The sequence below is a fragment of the Xenopus laevis genome, chromosome 1S, assembly GCF_017654675.1.
Source record: "Xenopus laevis strain J_2021 chromosome 1S, Xenopus_laevis_v10.1, whole genome shotgun sequence".
Classification (NCBI taxonomy): Eukaryota; Metazoa; Chordata; class Amphibia; order Anura; family Pipidae; genus Xenopus; species Xenopus laevis.
Window position 1 is genome coordinate 139,095,274 of NC_054372.1, and position 22,882 is coordinate 139,118,155.

Genomic DNA, 22,882 nt, shown 5'->3' on the forward strand with positions numbered 1-22,882 from the left:
AACATGGGAACCTTTTTTCCCCATGAAGAACGCTTGTTGCATTGTGGAGAGCAGCTTCTCTAAAAGATATCAGGAACCCAAATCAAAAATACTGGATGAATATAAATGAATTGTATAGAGTGCTTTCTCTACTTTCATTCCAAGTTCCTCTATACTCTCTCTACCTTCATGCCAATCACACAAGCTGGCAGCTTTCATTTTAACATAGATGTTTGTTGGTGTACATTATGTTACAGGGCAAATGAAAAATAATAAAGTGGTATAAAGGTGATACCTTTATTGGCTAACTAAGATAATCATAGCAAGCTTTCAGGACATTTTAGTTTACATTGGTGTATAGTATAAAGAATGATAAAGAAGCCATGCTCTCACCTAGAGTCTTTGCCACTTCCAAGTCTTGTTGCATGTATCCTGTACTTTTCTCTGTGTTGCCAAGAGACCAGTAAGCGCTGCTCAGTGCAGAAAACACTGAGCCCCTCAGTTTTAAGCTGCAAGTTCCAATTTTCAGTGCAGCTTCTAACACAACCACTGAAGCACCATGATGTCCTGAAGTCAGTAGTTCTTGTCCAATCACCGACACAACCACAAAGGGGCTCTTGTCCAGTTTCATCTTTTGTAGCTGCTGATAAGTTGGTTCCAGAGATTCTGAAAGAAGCAATAATGCCAAATTGGTGTTAGAATCAAATTCAAATCAGATCTTGCGGATGCTTTGAATTTATTATCTTGGAAGCCTGCAACAGACACAAGGTTAATCAAGATTAATCAGTTTCAGTTTTGTAATGCACAATGCAACTAATTTATTGTACACTCAACTATGCACCAATTTCTTCAGTCTTTTGCAGATACAATAGTAAATTATTGGTTCCTATAAGCTATTGCAGCAGTAATAGAACCAAGAACTTGGTTCTGTAAACCTTCATACCTCTTCCTAAACATCCAGAGAAAGTATAATTTGGGTTTTAAAATCAATCTGGATGCATATTGGTAGATTGTTCAAGATATTACTCAGTTCATTCAAAGTTACATATTTATTGGGGTTGTTCACACTGAAGAAGAGGTGCTTATGGGGTGATATGATAACTATGTATAACTATGTAGTCTTTCCAGATGACACAAGGTCACCCATTTTGATTAGAAGAAAGGATGTTATGTCTAAATATTCTGAAGGTTTTCTGGTGAAGATGTGGAATTCTCTGTACAGGCAGATAAATTAGATAGCTGTAAGAAAGGGTTGGATGGCTTTTTAGCAAGTGAGGGAATACAGGGTTATGGAAGATAACTCATAGTACAAGTTGATCCAGGGACTAGTCCGATTGCCATTTTGGAGTCAGGAAGGAATTTTTCCCCCTCTGAGGCAAATTGGAGAGGCTTCAGATGGGGTTTTTGCCTTCCTCTGGATCAACTAGCAGTTAGGCAGGTTATATATAGTTAAAACATTGAACTTGATGGGTGTGTGTCTTGGATAACAAGGGAAATGTGAGGCAGGTACAGGAAGTGTCACTTCCACTTTAGCTGATGAACTCCCATAAATACTGATGTGAAAAATAAATTTGCGGCAAAAATTCACTGGCGTCAAAAGAAATTTTCACCAGTTTCGTGAATTTCGCTTTGTCAAATTCTTGACAAAGCCAAACAGGGCAAATTCGCCCATCACTAGTACTGAGTTGATATACTCTTTAGACAAAGTTACTGTGTGAGAGTGGCCACTATTCATCCATAAAATCCATCTGAGTGCCTATTAAAGGAGAACTAATGCTTAACTAAAGAAGTAGGGCAGAAATGTTGTACATTTTTGGGTATCTATACCAGCCCAAGGCAACCACAGCCCTTTAGCAGAGAAGATCTGTAGCCCCCCATCTTCTTTTCTGTTGATTCACTGCACATGCTTTGGGCTGCTGTCACTTACTGAGCTTAGGGACTGATGCACAATATACTGAATATATAAAATAAAAATGTCACAATAAAATTCAGATCATTTTCTAATTAGCATCAGACTATTAACATCAGAATTTAATAATTATCCCAGTAGTTTCAGCTTATATGACTGACAGGTAAACCTAATTATCTGCTTGATAATTTGCAACAACCCCTAAGCTTAGCTTCTCATGAGCTGCTCAAAGCACACCGAACATGTGAGTAGATACTCCTAACAAAATCCAAGATGGGAAACTCCTGTGACAATTTTGAAGGCCTGTATCATTACTACTATAGAGATGCTGAACCTTTAGGGTGTCTCAATAACGTGACTAAATAAAATATGGCATGTCTAGACAAATTCATTTTTAGGGTTTAGTTCTCCTTTAAGCTGCCTAGAAAGCCATTACAGGTATGGGACCTGTTATCCAGAATGCTTGGGACCTGGGGTTTTCCGTAATTTGGATCTTCATACCATAAGTCTACAAGAAAATCCTGTAAACATTAAATAAAACCAATAGGCTGGTTCTGCTTCCAATAAGGATTAATTATATCTCAATTAGGATCAAGTAGAATGTTCTGTTTTATTATTACAGAGAAAAAGGAAATCATTTTGAAAAATGTGGATTATTTAATCATAATGGAGTCTATGGGAGCCAGCCTTTATTAAAAGCTTTCTGGATAAGGTTTTCTGGATAACTGATCCAATACCTGTACTACTATTTTTAATATTAACAAATTCTGGTCTGGCTTTCTTGAATAAAATATTTGTGGGCTGGAGGCACAAACTGTAAAACTGAGAGGCAGAATGTATTTTGCAGTGCAGGTTACATAAAGTAACAATATGAAGTTGCTAGAGAGCAGGAACACATAAAACAGTGTAAGAGGGTAACAGCTGGGAAGAGGCTGAAAAATTAGATTACAACACATCTTGTCAGCTAAATCCACATGACACGTACATGCAGTGCATTTACATTTCTAATCATAACTGACAGTAAATTTTATATACATTTAATATCGCTGCAGCCTGGTTATATTTATTATTATATTTATAATTCATTCAGCTCTATAAGCTGTAGTGTATGAAGTGGCCAAAACAGATGAGCAGAATGTAGGATAAAATGAAAAGACACCTTTCAGACAGCAAACCAATGAGCAAGCCCATGTTATACAGATGGCTAACAGCTCCTTTGCTTTCCTTGGTAAGACTTAATGCCAGTTGTGAAAGATTCAAAAAACATTTCAGCATTTCAGAAAAGGGTCGGTAAATCATAGGTGCATTAATCAGATGCTTAATTAGCTCGAGTGAAGTATCTGCATTCAAGCAGAGATATCATTAAAGTCTGGCCGGTTATAAGTCCTACAGGACTAGAGACAGAGAGCACTGAAATAAGCTAAGTCTTTTCTGCCTATCCAGGTTTAGTGCACTACACAAGATGGCACAGGAGATCATAACATTATGACAGTAAGATAATGTGAGATGTATTAGTCAGAATAAGTACTTGCTAGCAAAATTGAACACCACATAGTATTTACTTCTATATTTTTGTGCTAAAGCACCTTATGTTATCATACTCGTGATGCAGTAATATTCTAACTGCACCTCACTATTGAAGGGTTAAACACATTTCTACTTACAAAGAAGGGTAAGGGCAAAGCAGACTGAAAGAATATATGGAGTACAGGATATGATGTCACTGACATAATAATGCTGAGGATGTAGCTTCATCTTATCAATTCGCCAGGCAGAACTTGGCAAAATAGACTTTGGAGAAAGGGGTAACATATTAAAAAGTTTACACTTTGCTAAATTTGCCGATTAACAATCATTAGCCTGGGTGAAAATTCATCTGGTGCAGTGGTGCAAAACTTCTCTTGTGCTGGCGCAAGCGTATTTTCATCTTCAATTTTTTTGTAAATTGCTGATTTTGGTGAATTTTTGCTACAAAAACATTTGCTCCTTAGTAAATTTGCCCCTACATACGGCCACACACACAGAGCTGGCAACTCCCCCTATTTTGTCAGGAGTTACCAGATTTTTGTGTTCTCCTTAAGCATTCTCCCTATTTCTAGTGATTTTCCACAATTTCAGACGATTTGTGGTAAAAATCCGATGTGTGCATGCTCAACACAAAATCTTTGGCTTCACAAAAGGTCTGAGCATGACATCGCTTCTACAATGGCTGACCGACTTCACCTAGAAACGAAAAGTACTCCAGATTGACAGCTCTGCACACATACAGGTTTGGCTTGCACCTTAGCCTTAAGCCAATACCCAAGTAACATCTCTTTACCAAATGACACCAGGAACCTCTCCATGACGCCTGTCATTTAGATAAATAGAGACACCAGTTGCCATTTGTGGTTCTTGGCCTAAAAAAATTTACATTTGTGTGTTCTCAGGCCACTGACTTTCATGGCATGTATGATTTTAGAGAAAAAGAGTTTAATCGTGGTTTTAAAAATATCTAAAACCACAAAATTTCAACCTTTAATAATTGGGCCTCCAAGGAATCATAGATGCCCTTTCTGATTGTCATGTAACACAATTGCCAGCACATGAAAAATGCCATTGAGTGTGGGCCCTAACGCATTTGTAAATTTTTTTATCATTTAATGATTATGAGGGACTCCTATGGGAATGTATACAAACGTGTAAAATGATGTATGCTGAAAACTGCTGTAAAAATTGTGAAACATAAACATTGTTGTAAAACTGTGAATTTCCCCTTATATTTTGTACCATGCATGATTTTTTTATGCCTCCTGAATGCCATCATTTAGAGCCTTATTGTACACCACCTCTAATCCAGAATATTCTGGTTTAAGAACCAACATAAACTTCTATAGTGTGCTTTGCGCACAACTAAAATCTTTAGACAGGTTTGGAATACACTCGATTTTACGTGCCTTGCGTTCATATGTTATGTGTGGTATAGGTGTACTGTATGTCTTTGTTTTTTTTTTTTTTTACACTCCTTCATATAAAGGCCCTCTAATGTCTGCAATATACTTTATTCCCTTACTACAGTCTACGTATTTCTATGGATAGAGTTGCATTCTGGCCAGTATTTCACTGGCCTAGTTGGTATCACCAGCTAAGGCTAGGGCCTGTATTACAAATTTACAGGCAACGTACAGGACCACCGATTTAAGGACTCTATCCACCCCAATCCAACTCACTGGACCTGCTCTCGACCCATCCAGTCTCCGCTACTGATCTGTTCAGTCCCCACCTCCATGACGTTACTGCCAATTCCACTCTTGGGCAAAATATCCCAGCAAAGGTGGGACCACCACCTATTGAGTGTCTAGCTCCCATTGCATCTTCTAGTGACACTCACACAATAAAATAAAAAATATGCTGCCACTTCTTTATCTAAAATTGCATACAAAATTAAAAACACTGAGTGTGGTAAAAGGACCCCCTCCCTCCTCTCCCCCAGCCTACCTGCCCCCCCCCCCCGGGCAAATGCCCCTAATTTTTTACTCACCCCTCTGTGCAGATTCTGGCCTCAGAGTTCACGGCAGCCATCATCTTCTTCTCCGGTATTCTTCGTGCATTGACTGCATTTTCGCTGCATGCGAAGTTGAAGTAAATTTCCGGTCCCGAACCACTGCGCATGCGCCGAAAGTCAAGAAACAGACCGAAGATTACCGGAGAAGAAGAAGAAAATGGCTGGTTCAGAACGGAAATTTACTCCAACTGCGCATACGCCAAAACTTCCGAAAAAGACTGAAGATTACTGGAGAAGAAAAAGAAGATGGCTGCCAAAATCTGTACGGAGGGGTGAGTAAAAAATTAGGGGAATTTGCCCGGGGGGGCAGGTATGCTGGGGGGGGGGAGGACGTAGGGGGTTCTACCCAGGGTAGGGGGGAAGGAGTTTTTTCTACGGGTTGAATTCTCCTTTAAGACAATGTCAACAAACAGCTTGTCTAAATCACTCTCCTATTTCATGCTTTTCATTCAGATATTTATTATGTTAAGGTTACATAAGAAATTGTTTGTTAAATGTTAATTTTCTCATAAATCATTTATATCAAAGGTATAAATCAATATTTAAGTAATATTTTCCATGGAGCTGAATGCTAACAATGTTGTTATGGATGTAGAGCATAATGGGAAATCATGACTAAAAGTAGACCTCACATTAGTAAAGTATGTGCACTCGTGGTATAAAGTAACCAACCTTTCAAAACTTCTCTGTTTTCTGGGAACTATTTTAGAGGCTCCCTGACCAAATTTCCTATAAAAAGAATATGTGTCCCTACTATTACAAGGAATATGCGCACCCTACCTGGAAGTTACCAACACTAAGTTTATCATTTGATTATTTGGACTAATATTTTAAAGGTTTTATATCACTGTGTAGGCTTTGCATGCCCCTTTATATCTTAAAACAAGGACAGGTTTACTCTGTCTACCAAATTGAAGGCAAAGAAAAGGCAAGGGTATTTATTATAATATTGTGACCGCAGGAATCAATTGCACTAGGAAAGTAATGAATGCCCACATGATGCACCACTGAAGTGGCAGCAGGGTTTCCCTGGAAACCTTTTTCAAGCATAGCTTGGCCACTATGTGTGATCCTTCTGTTTAGGTATTAATTTTTATCTGTGTGGAGGATGGGGTAACCGCAGTTCTATATACTAAAGCCAATTACCGGTTGGAATGTAAGTCTTGCCAATTATTACTTGTATTTACAGATTAAGGAGTGCTACTGACGAGGCAACTCAGTACTGGCTGTTTGACTTCTTCTTGGTTCTGTACTAGAGACACATGGGTACAGGAAAGCCATATGGATGGAAAGGAACAGACATTGAGGCACAGTCAGGAATGCTTTTTGGTTTGTGCAGAGAGACAGACTGTGTAGCTGTTGGAAGCTGATGGAAGTATTTGTGTGTCTGCTGGCCCAGTTTTAGAGTTAATCTGTTCTTGACAGCTGCTGTTAATAGTATTTACAAAAATGGTCTATATTAAAGTTTGTAAAGTGAACAAGTAGCAATATGGAGGTTAATTTTTGGTTGCTGAAATATTAATGAAAAAGAAGCTCTAAGCCACAAACGATATATACCATTCACCAAACACAGCTCCTGGTTTGTATCACAGTTGGGTCAGATGCAGTAATTCCCTATATACCCTGCCAAACAATGTAAGTGTCTATAAAAATCTAAATCTCTAAAAATATATTGCATATATGCAAAACCATGCTTTATATAACATAAAAAACATTTTCATAATAATGTGCTTTTTTTAGTAGTATGTGCCATGGAGTACTCCTAAATCGAAAATTCACTGTGCACACAAACTAAACATACATGTTAGGTCACATGAGCCATTAAACAGACAAAGTTCTTTCTTTTGCTTCCTCTAGTCTTCCTGTTACAGTTAGAGCTGCAGCATTTCTGGTCAGGTGATCTGAGGCAGCGAGAATATCATAAAATAGGGACTTGACCAAAAAAAAATTAGAAAATCAAACCTTAGTAAATCTGCCCCTTAGTGTCATTAAGATGCCGCTATTGCAGTAGGTTTTAGGATTTATGGTTACAATATACTTTACAAGTGATTAACGGTGTACAGATGTGTTTTTTTAAATTTGGCTTTTGTACGTGTAATGTATGTGGCAAATAGTCTAGGAAGGAGCCATCTGAGACAGCTTTCTTGTACGATTCTTTCCTTATCATAAGCATTGCTTCTTAGACGTTGCTTTTCCCCCATTTTATTGCCCCAGGACTATATCTAGCTTTATAGAGAAGAATAAATTACTGATGTAAAAATTTCTCTAGCCAATAAACATAGTGTGATGTACTGAAAAAATTCCTGCAAATGAAATGTAATATCTAATTACAAGAGAAGGGGAAAATAAGCTCAAACTCTATCATTCCGTCAGTAACTGACAGTAGCACAAAGCATGTAGAGTGAATCAGCAGAAAAGATTATGGACACAGATCGTCCCTGCTAAAGGGCTGTGGTTGCATTGGGCTGGTACAGAAGCCCAAAACATTATGTACAGCATTTCTTGTCTACTTTTTTAGTTAAGCTTTTAGTTGTCCTTTAAAAGGCATGGCCCAGGAAGACAAGTAATTTGAAATACACCCACATTTTCAAGCAGAAATTTTGGAGGTATTTAGTCAGCTGCCTGCTGTGTTATTACAATCAGAGTGGGGCATCCTGCCCAGTAGAGTATATTTCCATGCTATTATTAGAGAAAAATCCTATAGTTTGGCTAATAGTATAGCCTGTGCTTTTCTAATTAGTAATGTACACGTTTGTGTTATTGTTGCTAAGGCATCTTGTAGTTGTTTAGCTGAGAGTTTATTGAATGTTGTATTAGCTAGTATTCTATCTTGTATCATTTAATATAATGTGTGATTTTATCCCATAGTACAGAATTTATTGAAGTGCACTAAACACCAAAAGCAATTTACTTGTAGAAAGCCAGGTGGGGATATTTAAATATGTCATGCTAGGAAAAATTATGAAAGAACAGGCAGAAAATGTGTTCATTGAAACATGCCTTAGTATTATTTGTTGGATGCAAGATTCATTATTTTTTATGGAACAGTCCATAGTATTTAGGCTTATTGTTCCACATTTGTAGAACTACACAACAATTGTCTCAACTACTGAGGAACATATTTTTTTATGCATTCTCCTATAAAACATTTGTGTCAACACTTTTGGTGAGTGAATATGTCCCATGAAATATGAAAGTACCCAAGACTGAAGGCTTCTTGATATCTTTATTTACCATGTTGTATGTTAGTAAAACTCACCTCTCATAGGCGATTTCATTGCTGCCTCCACCATGCCAAGCAAAAGCTGTAAACTTTTGGGATCCTGAGCTAAGCCGGAAGCAAATGCAGCCAGTGCATCCGCATGGCGACCGAGATACTGGAGGGCAACACCCTGTCTGAAGTATGCCTGGAAAAAAAGCAAAACATAGAGCTTTATTTTGGCCAATCATTATAACTCAATAAACAATGTATTGGTGTGTGCAACTGAGCTGTTGCTTTAAATCCATCTTACTTATAAACACATTACTTCAAATCATTACATATACATATAAAGTCTAATTCGTTTTTAACATAATGCTTTGTAATGCCAGGTTCACTAGAATGTGCTTAGCTAAAAAAGGGATCAGAACCTGTGCTACAAAGGACAGTAAAAAAAATATTCCATAAGTTCTGTAGAACTGAGAGACCAATAAGGGTAAAGACACACAGGCAGATTCGGGGATATTAGTCCGCGAGTGCCACCCCGCTGGCGATATTTCATTATAGCCGGCGGGAAGGTTCGGGAAGGCAGTTCGGGGAGATTGTCGCCCCAAAAAAGAGGCTATTTGTCGCCATGGGGACTAATCTGCCTGTGTGTCCTTACCTTAAATGTACAAGAGGGACTATGTTATCCCCTATCCTTTTTCAGGATACCAAACAAAGGGATGACCAATTACAGGGAGAACATGCTGAACAAAAGGATAACCCACCAAGTGTACCAAATGCTGTAGTGATAAGGCTTTTTGGCCAAATGATCTCTTTTTATACCTCTTGGAATTGCATTGATATCCCTTAACACAATATCATTTCTCTTTTGATTTTAATCTTTAACTGAGCTAACTCATCATTTTTATGCCCAGTTGATAATGCCTTCATGAAACAGTCTTTTGTCTGCTATTTCCCGGTGCTCACCTTTTATCACGACTGGGATGTCCTTGGGAAGGTCATTAATGAATATCTTTTTAATCACAGTGTCTCACATTAAAATGAAGCCACTACTCTAGGACCACTCAGACAAATAACTTGTTCCGCATCATTGACCTAAATTCCCTTAAAATAAAAGCTCTCTCATAAAAAGTTTATAAATCTAGCACTATTCCGTTTGTTACTATTCTTGGTTTTATCAAAGACCTTACAGACATCTTTAAAGACCAATCTTTATTATCAAGAAACTGTGGCAGATTCATTTGACACTATCACCCTTTTGTGAAATGATATTGAGTGACATCATAATAGCTTTTATCCTTATACCTTTAATGAGTCTGTCCTGTAAGATTTATTTAATGGCCTGCACATTGCTGAAGTTCCACTGCTCTCTACTTCTTTTCTGCGACAGTAAAATGATGCCTCCATTTCCCTGTCATTTTGCAGTGTTTACTGATCTAGTATTTACTTATTATGGTGGATTTAGGATGAGAAAAATAAAAACAAATCAATATGATGAACAAAAAGTATAATAACTCCTCTAATCCCATGACAAAGGATTCTTTATTTGTTCAGTTCATTCGACTCAAGAATCAATTTTAATCAAACAACAGATTTCTCAGCAGTTGCTTCCCATGGAAATATAAAACTGTAATGTTTAAAGGGTTACTGTCTTTTATATCCAAACTCATCAGTTAATAGGACTTCTCAAGTAGAATCCTGTACTGACATCTATTTTTCAATACACCAAAATGGAAATTTTCAAGGAGACCACGTTCTTACTTTCCCATGTAGCCTTAGCCTTGTGACTTTTGCTCTGATAAGCTACAGTCTTTCTTTACTGTTGCACTACAAGTTGGGGCTTTAATAAATTTCCACTTACCACCCGCAGCTAATATTTTGTAAGCATTAGCAATTCTGTTCACGCATTCCACTGAACAATGAGCAGATAACAATATAACAATCCTCCACGATACCTCTCCTGAAGGATCTAGCCTTGCATAGGTGGGTTTTAATGATATAAATATTTCTTAATTATTCTATTTAGCTTAAATCATCAAAGTTATTGAAGTTTTAGAAAAAAAATAGCCTGGAGCCTGAAAGTTGTTTGAATTTTGAGATCACAGTTACATATGTCCACACTGCATCCGTAGCAGGGCTGATGGCTACAGTTTATAAACTGTGGTTTTTGAAAAGTTTGTCATACGGCAACAGAAAGAACACTGGGGCTGTAAATATTAATGTTGCTGGGAGTATAGATGGTAGATCACCTATGACCCTTAATGAGGGTACTCAGTCTCTGCTATGGCAAAGAAGAGGGATTTGGGGTCAGAGATGATGGCCGCTGGATAATGTGGACGATTGCACTGTACTGAGGAGTTGAGAGCCCCATAGGTCTTCAGGAGTCCTGGGGGCACATTTACAAAGGGTCGAATTTCAAAGTGCTAAAACTTCGAAATTCGACCATCGAATTGAAAAAATTCGATAGTCTAAGTTTTATTTTTTAATTGAATTTGGCTGTTTTCGATCTAATTCAAATAGTTCGATCAATTGTAGAAATCGTTCGAATCAAACTATTCAAACGATTTAATCGAACGATTTTCCCAAAAAAAAAAACCTTTGACTTCTAAAAACTTAGCCAAATACTGGCTATAGATTCTAGGAGGTCCCCATAGGCTAACATAGCAATTCGGCAGGTTTAAGGTGGTGAAGTGTCGAATTTGACGTTTTTTAAAGAGACAGTACTTCGGTTTTCGAATGGTCGAATATTCAAAGTTTTTTCAATTCAAATCTAATTTTGGCCCATTCGATGGTCAAAGTACCCAAAAATTACTTTGGAATTCGAAGTTTTTTTACTTCGACAATTCACTTAGAATTCACTTCGAACCTTAGTAAATGGGCCCCTTGATGTCTTGATGTCAGATGGGATTTATATTTACAGGAGTAGAATGTAGGGATCTTTATTACAGAGGGGCTCATTTTGACCATACCTAGGTACTCACTTCTCTTATACTTTAATGACTTGCTTACCCACAACATTTATAACATGTTTAAAAGGGATGGATAATTCAATGACATACACATTAATCATGGAACACTGATGCAAACTTTAGGACTAAAAGGCTTCTTTTACTCATGTAAATTCAAATTGGCAGCTTAGTTTTAGCCAGATATAAAAAGGATAACTAACCTACTAAAAAAATGTTTTAACTTTTGTGTTATCCATGTATCTATCCTGAAGCTTTTGGACTAAAAGGAAACCTATAAACTGCTAAGATTATAATAAACTAATTGTATATGTGTGAATGTACCCACAGTTTAAAAGAGGTTCTACTTGACCTTTCTCAATGCATCAACTAATAACAGCTTTACAAACATGACATATCTTTTCACTCTACCTTAATATGTTTTCTAGCAAGACACTAGTGGACAAGGACACTGCATTTGTCCTGATTCAGAAGACAAACAAAAGAAACAGAGCAGCATTTCTGCTGCTAAACAGATGTACATATATTAAATATTCATACTAATGAAAAGCGACGTGCTATTTGACCTGTGACACAAATGGTGGCATTTGCCACATTGGGCTGTCATTAAATGACATCAAACACACAATATTGCATTGCAACGTATAAGCTAACAAGCTAATTTTTCATGTGCAGTGTAGTATTCCAAGCGCCTGCAGCAAAGGCTTAGTAATGGGACACTGGTGGAGACGTTCTGCTGTATATAAGGAATTCCTTTTATAAATGGAATAGTAATTTAAAAGGGAAGAGGCAATGTTTTTAGAGCTTAATTGGTGTAAGGAAATTGTGTATATTTGAGTCCATGTATACAAAAACACAGGCAGGGCTGGGTAGCAGCTGGGCCATTACCCTCCTCCTTTTATCCAAGTCTCCATTTATGGATGGTATGCTTGGAATGATTTCGACCACCTCAGTTACTAGCTTGTCTATCACAGCAGCCAAAATACTACATCCAGAATTCTGTGAAAACTCCTGGGAAGAAGAGTCACAATGTTTCTTTATAACAAATGGGACTAAAGATAAAGAAGTCCAATGATTATTAAATCTCTGGCTCACAGTAGTAAGAGGGCTTCATGCTTTAAATTACTTTTTGCGGAAGAAAAGCCATTGTATTAAAGCAGAACCTCCTTATGAAAAAGAGTTGTGAACATTTGATTATGAAACACAAAATTCAAAGAAGCCCTGCAGGTTTTCTTTGCAAATAATCTTATCTGGCCTTGTTTAATTTTCAATGTTATTATAAGACCTGGAGGAGCAGCATAAATAATAATGTGAATTATTATTTAATGTAAGGAGAGTATAGATGTGAGGAAAGTATAGATCCCATTGGAAGGAAATCTTCTAGAAGGAGGAGGAGAAAGGGGCCTGGGAAAGAAGTGCATCTGAGGGGAATGGCTGCTGGTTGCTGTGGGAGACTTCTGCTAAAGACCAGATATGTGGATGGTGTAAGGGAGACAACAGAGATCCCCCTGAATGGTACATGGAGGCAAATTGTGGTATCAAAGCAGAACCATTGGTATTAATTAAATCAAATTCTCTACAGACTAACTATCTTAAATCTTATCAGAATATTGACAATATAACGGCTCCTAGATATCCATATATAGTGCAAAATGGCTCACCCTTTTTCCTGATTGGCCTGGGTGTATATACCCCAGGCCCCACATTTAAGGATTCCCAAACACTTCAGACAAGCATGTATCCCAAATGAGTAAAAGCACACTCCCCAAATTTTACAAGTGGCCTGGTTGCATCGCTCCAAACCCATAGCCAAGGGTGTGTTCAGAATCTAAAAGTTTGGCAAGCACTTCCAGGAGCCACTCGATAGATAAAAGATGAGCTTTATTTCAACAGTTTAAAAACATCCAAAATCCTGACGAAACCATGCGAAACGCGCCAGGATTTCCGATGTTTTTAAACTGTTGAAATAAAGCTCATCTTTTATCTATCGAGTGGCTCCTGGAAGTGCTTGCCAAACTTTTGGATTCTTATCAAAGCAGAACCTTCTTATAAAAATAGAGTTGTGCACGTTTGATTATGAAACACAAAATACAATAAACAACTCAATACTTAAGATGACTTTTTATCTGGATATCATATACTTTATTCATAGAAGACTAACAAAGTTTTCATCATCATGATGGTGAATTATGCAGAAGGAAACATGACCATATTACCCCATGACCATTTGTTTTATATACACTGATTTTTTGTTAGCAACTTTTTCATTTTAGAGCAGTGTAGTGTCTTTTACATACAGTTTTGCACTATACAGGTACCCTATGTAAACTGCACGGGGCGGAGGGATGCTAGTGGCTTATATTCCCTTATGTGCCTTTTATTTTACATTGTCAAGGAGTTTCTGTTAAGTTATAATACTATCCTTTATTTATATAGTGCTGACATATTCTGCAGAGCGTTACAGTGAATTTATATCATTCTCTTCTGCAGTAGGATTCACACACTAATCTATCTATAATGGTCAGGTGCTATTCAAATAGCCTCCCTTTTTTCAAGTGTGGGATAAAATCTGATTGCTTGGAAAAAAAAAACATGGAGAACATACACATTTCTTGCAGCTATTGCCCAGATTGGAATAATACCTAGGACCCCAGTGCTGCAAAATAGCAGTGATATCCAAAGTGCCACCATGCTGCCATGGGTCTTATTTATCACATCAATGTTATTAACACTGTGGATGTACTTTATATTGTGTTACTAACATGGGACACATACCCTATGGGAAGGGAGGGAGCACTAGTGAAAACTAATGAAATCTAAGTAAAAAAAAAGGGAACAATATGGAGTCTTACAAGATGGAGGTGGGCAAAGTCATTAAAAGAAATCAAAAACAATGATATGTAAGGGACAGAATATCACACATATAAATGCAGACATAAAAGGAATGAGTAAAACAATTGTTTGTGTGTTTTTTGTGGTTGATGTGCATTAACTGTCCATGTAATGTATAATGCAACAAAAGTAAGGTTTCTCAGCTATTGGAAATGGCTTGTTATAAATAGAGTGTAACTGACAAACAATCCCTGATCAAGCCATAAAGAAAATGAAATTATGTTGTTGACTGACATGGAGCTTTGTGCAGCATAATGAATTATGAGCCCTCTGTGAAATCGTGTTTTCCTTGATAATTCTATGTAACCATTGTTTACCATGTCACCCCAATGAATTGTATCTTATCCATTTTTCAGACAGAGGGGTTTGTGCAGCGTCTTTTCCCCAACATGACAAACGAGCTGGAATTGGATTATAATGATGTAAACACATTACATGCTGCATGAGTGCTGCTCAAATACAAATAGAACAAAACTGATGGTTAACATTCTACAAGATGGTTCCATTTATGAATTAAGCTCAGTTGAATGACTGGTTTGCTGTCATGTCTCTTGTATAGATAGACATTACTCATGGTTCTTTGTTCCAAGATCAAATTCATTTTCATATTAAGCAGTAAGCCTAATACATTTGTTGCGTTAAAACTATATATGGTTATTTTCTTATGTAGACAGAGCATTAGGCAGTTTATTTACCAAAAAGAAGCCTATACATTAGCAATATATCTGATTTTTAACCACACCAGACAGACTGGTTCTGGTTCTGTAAGGGCTGTTCAGGTTTTAAAGGTCTGAAACATGGACATGCTAAAGAGGAGATCAATGTTTAATTGGGAAGAATGAGGGTGAATCTATGTGTTTGTCTATGTAGGAGAAGAAAGATCCTAGATTGTAAGCTCTGCGGAAGTTGCCGGTAGGCACGAAAGCGAAAAGTGGGCAGCCTACAATATGTTCTGGGCATGCCTTCACCATTTTTAATGATTCTTCAATAAATTTCTATTTTGTAACGGACGAATAATTGGCTCCTTTGGTGCTTCATTTTTTCTCGTGCTCTATATGTAAGCTCCATTGTGGCATGGACTGTGAATTGTGTATCATTTCAGTAAAGTGCGGCCAAATATGTCAGCATTACATCAATAAAAGATAATTATAATAACCACAAAGTTTACACAAGGTGTTCCACAACACACAGGTTTACTTCTTAAAGGAAAACTATACCCCCAAAATGAACACTTAACCAACAGATAGTTCATATCATATTAAATGGCATAGAAAAGAATCTTACCAAACTGGAATATATATTTAAGTAAATATTGCCCTTTTACATCTCTTGCCTTGAGCCACCATTTCGTGATGTCTCTGTGCTGTCTCAGAGATCACCTGACCAGAAATACTTCAACTCTAACTGTAACAGGAAGAAGTGTGGAAGCAAAAGACTCAACTCTGTCTGTTAATTGGCTCATGTGACCTAACATATATAGTTTGTTGGTATGTTTGTGAGTACAGTGAATCCTACGATCTCAGGGGGCGGCCCTTATTTTTTAAAATGGCAATTTTCTATTTCTGATTACCCAATGGCACATACTACTAGAAAAGTATATTATTATGAAAATGGTTTATTTACATGAAGCAGGATTTTACATATGAGCTGTTTTATGCAATATCTTTTTATAGAGACCTACATTGTTTGGGGGGTATAGTTTTCCTTTAAAGGAATAAATGCCCTGGGCAGGTATGTTTCTGTGAGTAGTAGTGTAGTAACCAGCAGTACTGCCAGACTGGATATTTGCCAAGTCAGACTGCAGACTTCTCCATGAGCTAATAGATAAATAACAGGCAGAAAGTGATGAGGGATACTACTTTCTAAATCTGTAGCATTTTAAATGCAATCATTTATAAGTAGTGGAATCTATCAGATAACATGCAGTGTAATACTTGACTGTTCAGTTGTGCAGATTTACAACAGAATTTAAAGCTGCACAGTCCTATAATGGATTGTTTAAATAAAAGTATAATCTTGTTGGATGAGTGAAAACCTCGCTCACCCTGTAACGGACGTGACCTGGGTGTAAAGACCCCAGGTCCGGCACTTAAACGTGATGTTCAAATGGAAGTCGCTGATGAACAAATGGGAAAAACACTCACCCGAAGTCTTGAGTGGTCCGGGGTGCATCGCCCCGAACCCGTAGCAGGGGGTGTGTGCACTTTCGAGTATAAGAGAATCGGCAAGCACTTCCAGACGCCACTTCAAATAGGTAAAATTCAACTTTTATTTCAAATGCATTAAAACCATAATGTCCTGACGCGTTTCGTATCTATGCGATACGTAATCATAGGCACTATGATTACGTATCGCATACATACGAAACGCGTCAGGACATTATGGTTTTAATGCATTTGAAATAAAAGTTGAATTTTACCTATTTGAAGTGGCATCCGGAAGTGCTTGTTCAGTTGTGCAGGCCTTAGTGCTGGGGAAGTCTAGTTTAATTGTGGGTGAGTCCAAAAAATCCTTTATACAGATAGGTTGGAGCCATTTTTATGGATCCTCGTTTTTTTCTTAGTCAACATAATATATGGATCAGTACAGTGCTATCTTAGAGTCCCATGGGTTCAGAAAACTGGCATGTTTAATAATTCCTTTTGAACAAACTAAGCTTTATTGACATTCTCATTTAATTTTTGTGCAGTGAAGGCTTCCCTAAGTTCCATTTTATAGGACTATGATTAGAGTTCATGCAATACATTGCTAGTGTCAGTATTATAAGAATATATTTGTCATTGAACAGGGCAGCACATAAATATATGGGATCCATTATCTGGAAACCGTTGTACAGAATGCTCAGAATTAAGGGAAGCCCATAGACTCCATTTTAATCAAATGTTTTTTTTTTCTTTAATTATTCCTTTTTCTCTGTAATAATAAAACCTTGTCATATATAAAACCTTTTAATAATAAAACCTTGTACTTGCTCCCAGCTAACATATAATAAATCCTTATTGGAGGCAAACCCATTTTATTTCATGTTTAAATGATTTTTTTTAGCAGAAATGATTTTTTTTAGCAGACGTTATGGAGATCCAAATGACGGAAATATCCCTTATCCGGAAAGTTCTAGGTGCCTAGGTATTCTGAATAGCAGGTCCCATACTTAAGAAAGCCTTATACTATATCTTTGGCCCTAGTCCAAGTTTTAGCAGAAGCTCACCAGCACACATATCCAGCAGACACTGCAGTGGCTACAATAGAACAATCACTCTGCTGCTCATAGAAAATCCTGCTGGTTCCTTCTTCCCATACATGGCACATACGAGAAAATGGACCTGTGATGGCCTATTTTACTGTCAGTAAAAAATTGTTGTGGTCATGGAAAGTTATTTACTAAATAAGTGGGGCAGAGTTCTGTATAATTTAAGACATGCCTGCTTCCCCCAAGGAAACATCTTGATAGAGACTTAAAGCTTTCATAATGCCTTCTATTTCTCACCAAGTGTATGAAAACCTTCTGCAGCTTTAGGGAGTAAACAGATCATACAGAATATTCTAAATTCCTTACATATGGTATTCTACATTATAAATAAGGCTAAAGGCACAGACCATTTTTTCTAAAGAAAACCAGACAGAATTAGGTTTGTGCCCTAAATCAGATGTAGAAGCTTCATTTTGGGACAAACTTCCTTCCTTGTCTGAAAGAGACCCGAGGACAAACCCCTCTGATGTTCTAATGTTTCAATCCTCGCTGACGTCACAATTATGTTGGGATAAATATTTTTGTTCTAAAATGAGCCATTGCTACAAGCCTGTGGATCTCATTATAAAGTTATCACTAAGTACACTGTAATCAGATCCTGCCCTATTCTTTTAAAAAAAATGCTTCCGTCTGCGTCATTATGCTCACTCTGAATTTTAAATAGATCAATGGGAATAAAAATAAACAGGGTTTTTCCACTCGCTATAATTGCTATTTGTGTGATTAAATGCAGCATGTGGATCCCCCAAGCTCTGAAAACTCTGTTATAATATGTGAATGAGCATGTTTTTATATGTACCTTGTATATAGTATTCAAGGTTATTTACTTGATTAATTGAATATATGCAAAACATATAGCATGGAACATGTTAATTGACATTATTTTAGTTTACATAGAACTTACATTTAGGACAGAGACACAAACTCCAATTCGGGGAGATTAGTCGCCGACGACAAATCTCTTCTTCGTGGCGACTAATCTTCCTGAACTGCCTTCCGGCCGGCTAGAATGTAAATCGCTGGTGGGATGGCACTTCGAGGGCTTTGTTTTCCGCGCGACTTTGAAAAAAGAAGTGTTCTGAGTGCCATCCTGCTGGCGACTTACATTCTAGCTGGCGGGAAGGCAGGGGAGGCAGTTTGGGGAGATTAGTCGCCCCAAGGAAGAGAAGTTTTGTCGCCAGGGCGACTAATCTCCCCAAATCTGAGCGTATGTCTCTGCCCTTACAGTGAACACAATGGCTGGTCCTACTAGTGAAATAAAATGACTTTCAATGATAACGCTACTAATCTATGCGGCACCATAGACATCGTTATAAATAAACAATACATCCCTGTTCTATAGCCTTGCTACGTTTCTGAATGCATATAATTGCAATGTATATGCATTTGATTAATAATATGCATGGGGGGTTCTCCTGAATTGTTGAATGCTATTCTATTAGACTAGAGCCATAATGGTGGCTTTGGATTTCAGATATAATCTGATCCTGTTTGCTCTACACAAAGGAAGATAAGCAGGTCAAACAGGCAAGTCATTTGAAAGGAATTATATCTTCCTGTTGGCTAAGGGTTCTATGACATTTACAGCAGTTCATTTACTCCCTACTCTCTTTATGTGGGTTGTGTTTTGAATAAACTTCAGCTCATTATGTCTCCAACACTGTTGTGTAGACAGACCCTTCAGACTAGAGTTCCTCACTGGCTAATGAATGAGTTCGACACCTGATTTATCTGCTGCATTTGCTTTACCTACATGAATCTCTTAAAGGGGAAGTTGAATGCTCTGTTAGTATGCTGTCTGTATTACTAAATTTTCAATCATCAGTATGTATTTTGTATGGTTTTTAATTTTATTTCTAATTATTAGACTTCCTATTTTGCATCTTCATGGCCTGCGACTGAACATGCTTCCTGGTTGTTGCAGCCCAAAAACAGACTGATTTTTATTCTAAATTTGTATTGCTTATATATCCATTCCAGCCCTCTCCAATTCATCTTCCCTCCTCACTTTCTGTTACCTGGTTACTAGGGTAATTGAGCTGTACAAAAAAACCTTATAACTGTTCCAGTCTGACAGCTGAACACAACACAAAAGATGTAAATAATTAAAATACATACAGGTGGGTATGTAATGAAAATTTAAACCATTTGCAAATTGATTTAGACTTCAATTGCCTTTAAAGGTAATATTTTAAGATTTTACATGTAGGGGAAATAGACCAGTTTACCCAGTCAGTCTAGTTATTTATTTAGGTAGAAAGTAAAGCATAAACTACAAGTATGGGACGTGTTATCCAGAATGCTAGGGACCTGGTTTTTTCATGTAATTTGGCCCCACTTATATTCTACTTGCTTCATTTGTATGTAAGGTTTTCCCGCTAGTAGCAGATCATATATTCCATTGACCTTGGTTCTCTGAATAAGAAGCAGGAAACTGGCCATCAATGGTTCTTGTTACAATGGTGCTTTATTAATAGTGCCACAAGTACATTGCAACTGCTCAGCAGTACAGCCTTTTTAGTGATAAGACAGTAGCAACTGGACATGCTGAGTAATCATGGAAATCTTTCAGCACTCATCTAAGCTTCAAGTGAAGGAGCAGCTTAGGTTAGTGTTGAACACTTTTACTCAGCAAGTTCTGTTTAGATTTATCACTACAATATTCTTAATGAACAAACACCTTCATAGACACCCTTTTCAGCAGTACCTTACCTGTCTTATAATTGGGTGCTGATAGCAATGGGAGCCTGTATCATGGGGTTTCAGCATTCACCCTATGACTAGGCAATATAAAAAAGGGTCTGCCTATCAATTATATTATAGGTACCACAAGGCTGTATTTAGGTCATGTGGCACCCTGGACCTCAGCCTGCCATAAGCGCATTTGCAGACAGTTCCACTGTATAGGTATAGGATCCGTTACCCGGAAACCTGTTATCCAGAAAGTTCCAAATTAAGGGGAGGCCATCTCCCTTAGGGGCAGATTTAGTCAAGGGCGAAGCGGCAAACGCTGGCGACAATTCTCCGGCATCACCACCAGCAGGGACTTCGCTGATTTACTGACGGGTTCCCCCATACATTTTCTAACATATGAAACATTAAATATACAGTGGGCTCATGTGTAGGGCATTATAACAACTATATTTTCTTTATTAAGGTTCCCTGTTCTTGTGTAATGTAATGTATTTGCTGCAACATGTATGTCAATTCAACTTTAAATTTCTCGTTGTATGCAAATGAATCTATGACCAAGACATCTAGCGAATCTGCACTAGACAGAAATGAACGGTAGTGCATCTTCGCTTTAAATTGCTCTCATAACTGAATTAACGCTAGCGAAAAGTCACCTTCATCCGCGACCAGGACGAAACTCCGCATTTCAGTAAATTTGCGTTGTCTCAGGGTATTTTCGCCTGGCAAAGTGTGGCAAAGGGTGCGAATCGGTCGATGGCAACTTTTCACCCTTGAGTAAATCTGCCCCATAGACTCCATTTTAATCAAATATTTAAATTTTCGAAAAATGATTTTCCTTTTCTCTGTAATCAAACAGTAGCTTGTAATGTTGATCCCAACGAAAATAAAATACAACATTATAACAGGCAAAACAATCCTGTTGGGTTTCATGTTTAAATGCTTTCTTAGAAGACTTGAGGTATGCAGATCTAAATTACAGAAAGATTCTGTATTCTGGATAACAGGTCCCATACCTGTACTACATATGAACTGATCACAGAGGATCCAGATACCCCTACCCTTCAGCTCTGGTGCAGGATTTATAAGTGATCTGCTACAGTATGTATCTAAAGGATGTATTCTAAAATAGCATGCCCCATTAACTAACCAGTACACAGATCAAAAAGGCACACTGCAGACGTAAATAACTTTGATTTTAAGGGACTAAAAGTGCATTGTTCTTGTTTTTCACATAAATCATTTGAAAGTCCTAACCTGGTGTAGCAAGGCCAAAAACTGCAGGCTGTGGGATTTATGGAATGTGGACAGGGAGATCAAAAATGTGATTACAAGAAAAATGAATTCACTTTAATTCAAAACACGTGCAACATGTCTATAAATATCTCTCTCATTTTGTGTTAGTTCCACTATTTCACAGAGATTCTGACTATTACTTTTACAGGCATGCCCATGAGCAACAAACAAGTTTATCAATAAAACTGGATTTTATTAGTACAAAACAGTCGCTCTAGCGCTAAAAGGTATATAGATCAAGGGGGTTGATTCAACTACAAACCTAAAACACAACAGTGATAATTGTTCCACATGTGAACCTCATACCACATAACTGTTTGTGCTCCTGTAAACTTGCTCCACCCAGCTCTTCTACAATACTACCAAAATAGGGAATCTAGCTTCAGCTCCTTCCTCTCTAAACGAAATGGGAAATCTGAGTCCCAACCATTTGGATGACCCATTTTAGACAAAAAAACAAACTTCACTCAAAATAACATATTATATTTACATGTCATACCTCCCAACTGTCCCTTTTTCGGAGGGACAGTCCCTCTTTTGACAGTTCAACCCGCAGTCCTTCATTTTTACTGGAAAGTCCCTCTTTTCTATGCACTGAACAGCCAGAAAAAGAAACAAAGTTTCTCACTTAATTGGCTTTTAGCAGAGAGCCCAGAACAGCCAACAGGTGCAAATAAGATACTTTGTAACAATTTTGAGACACAAAAACACAGTTTAGATAAGGAGAAATATTTTTAAACTTTCATAACCTGCCAAATTTTCTAAAACAAACATGGTAATTAGGGGGTGTGGCCACAGAAAGGGGGTGTGGTCAAAAAAATTGCTGCGCTACGTGCGGAAAAAAATTTTTGTCCCTCTTTTTACTTCCAAAATGTTGGGAGGTATGACATGTAAACACATGAACTAAAACGATGCAACTTTCTGAAAATTAGAGCATAGAAATAAGGTCAGGCATGAATTTAACTTGATTATCAAAGCAGATTACAAGTAAGTGTGCAAATTATTTATGGTAAAAAGAAAAACATAGGCATTCTTTGGATAATACAAATGTATAAATGTATTATTGGACATTGTAAATTGGGGTAATTCCCAATGTCTTTAATCAATGCATACCACATAGGGAATAACTAATGTCAAATATAAAGAAGTA

General features: G+C 37.5%; 1 protein-coding gene across 2 annotated transcripts in view; it reads right to left on the reverse strand.

Annotated features, from left to right (window-relative positions):
* LOC108707095 (tetratricopeptide repeat protein 28) overlaps positions 1-22,882 on the reverse strand; it is a 354,710-nt gene that overhangs the window by 177,028 nt on the left and 154,800 nt on the right. For both annotated transcript variants that reach the window (XM_018244049.2, XM_018244051.2), the window contains 2 exons: positions 8,692-8,839; positions 373-645 (listed from right to left, as the gene is read on the reverse strand). In XM_018244049.2, coding sequence (XP_018099538.1) covers positions 373-645; positions 8,692-8,839 — 421 coding nt within the window. The remainder of the gene's footprint in view (positions 1-372; positions 646-8,691; positions 8,840-22,882) is intronic.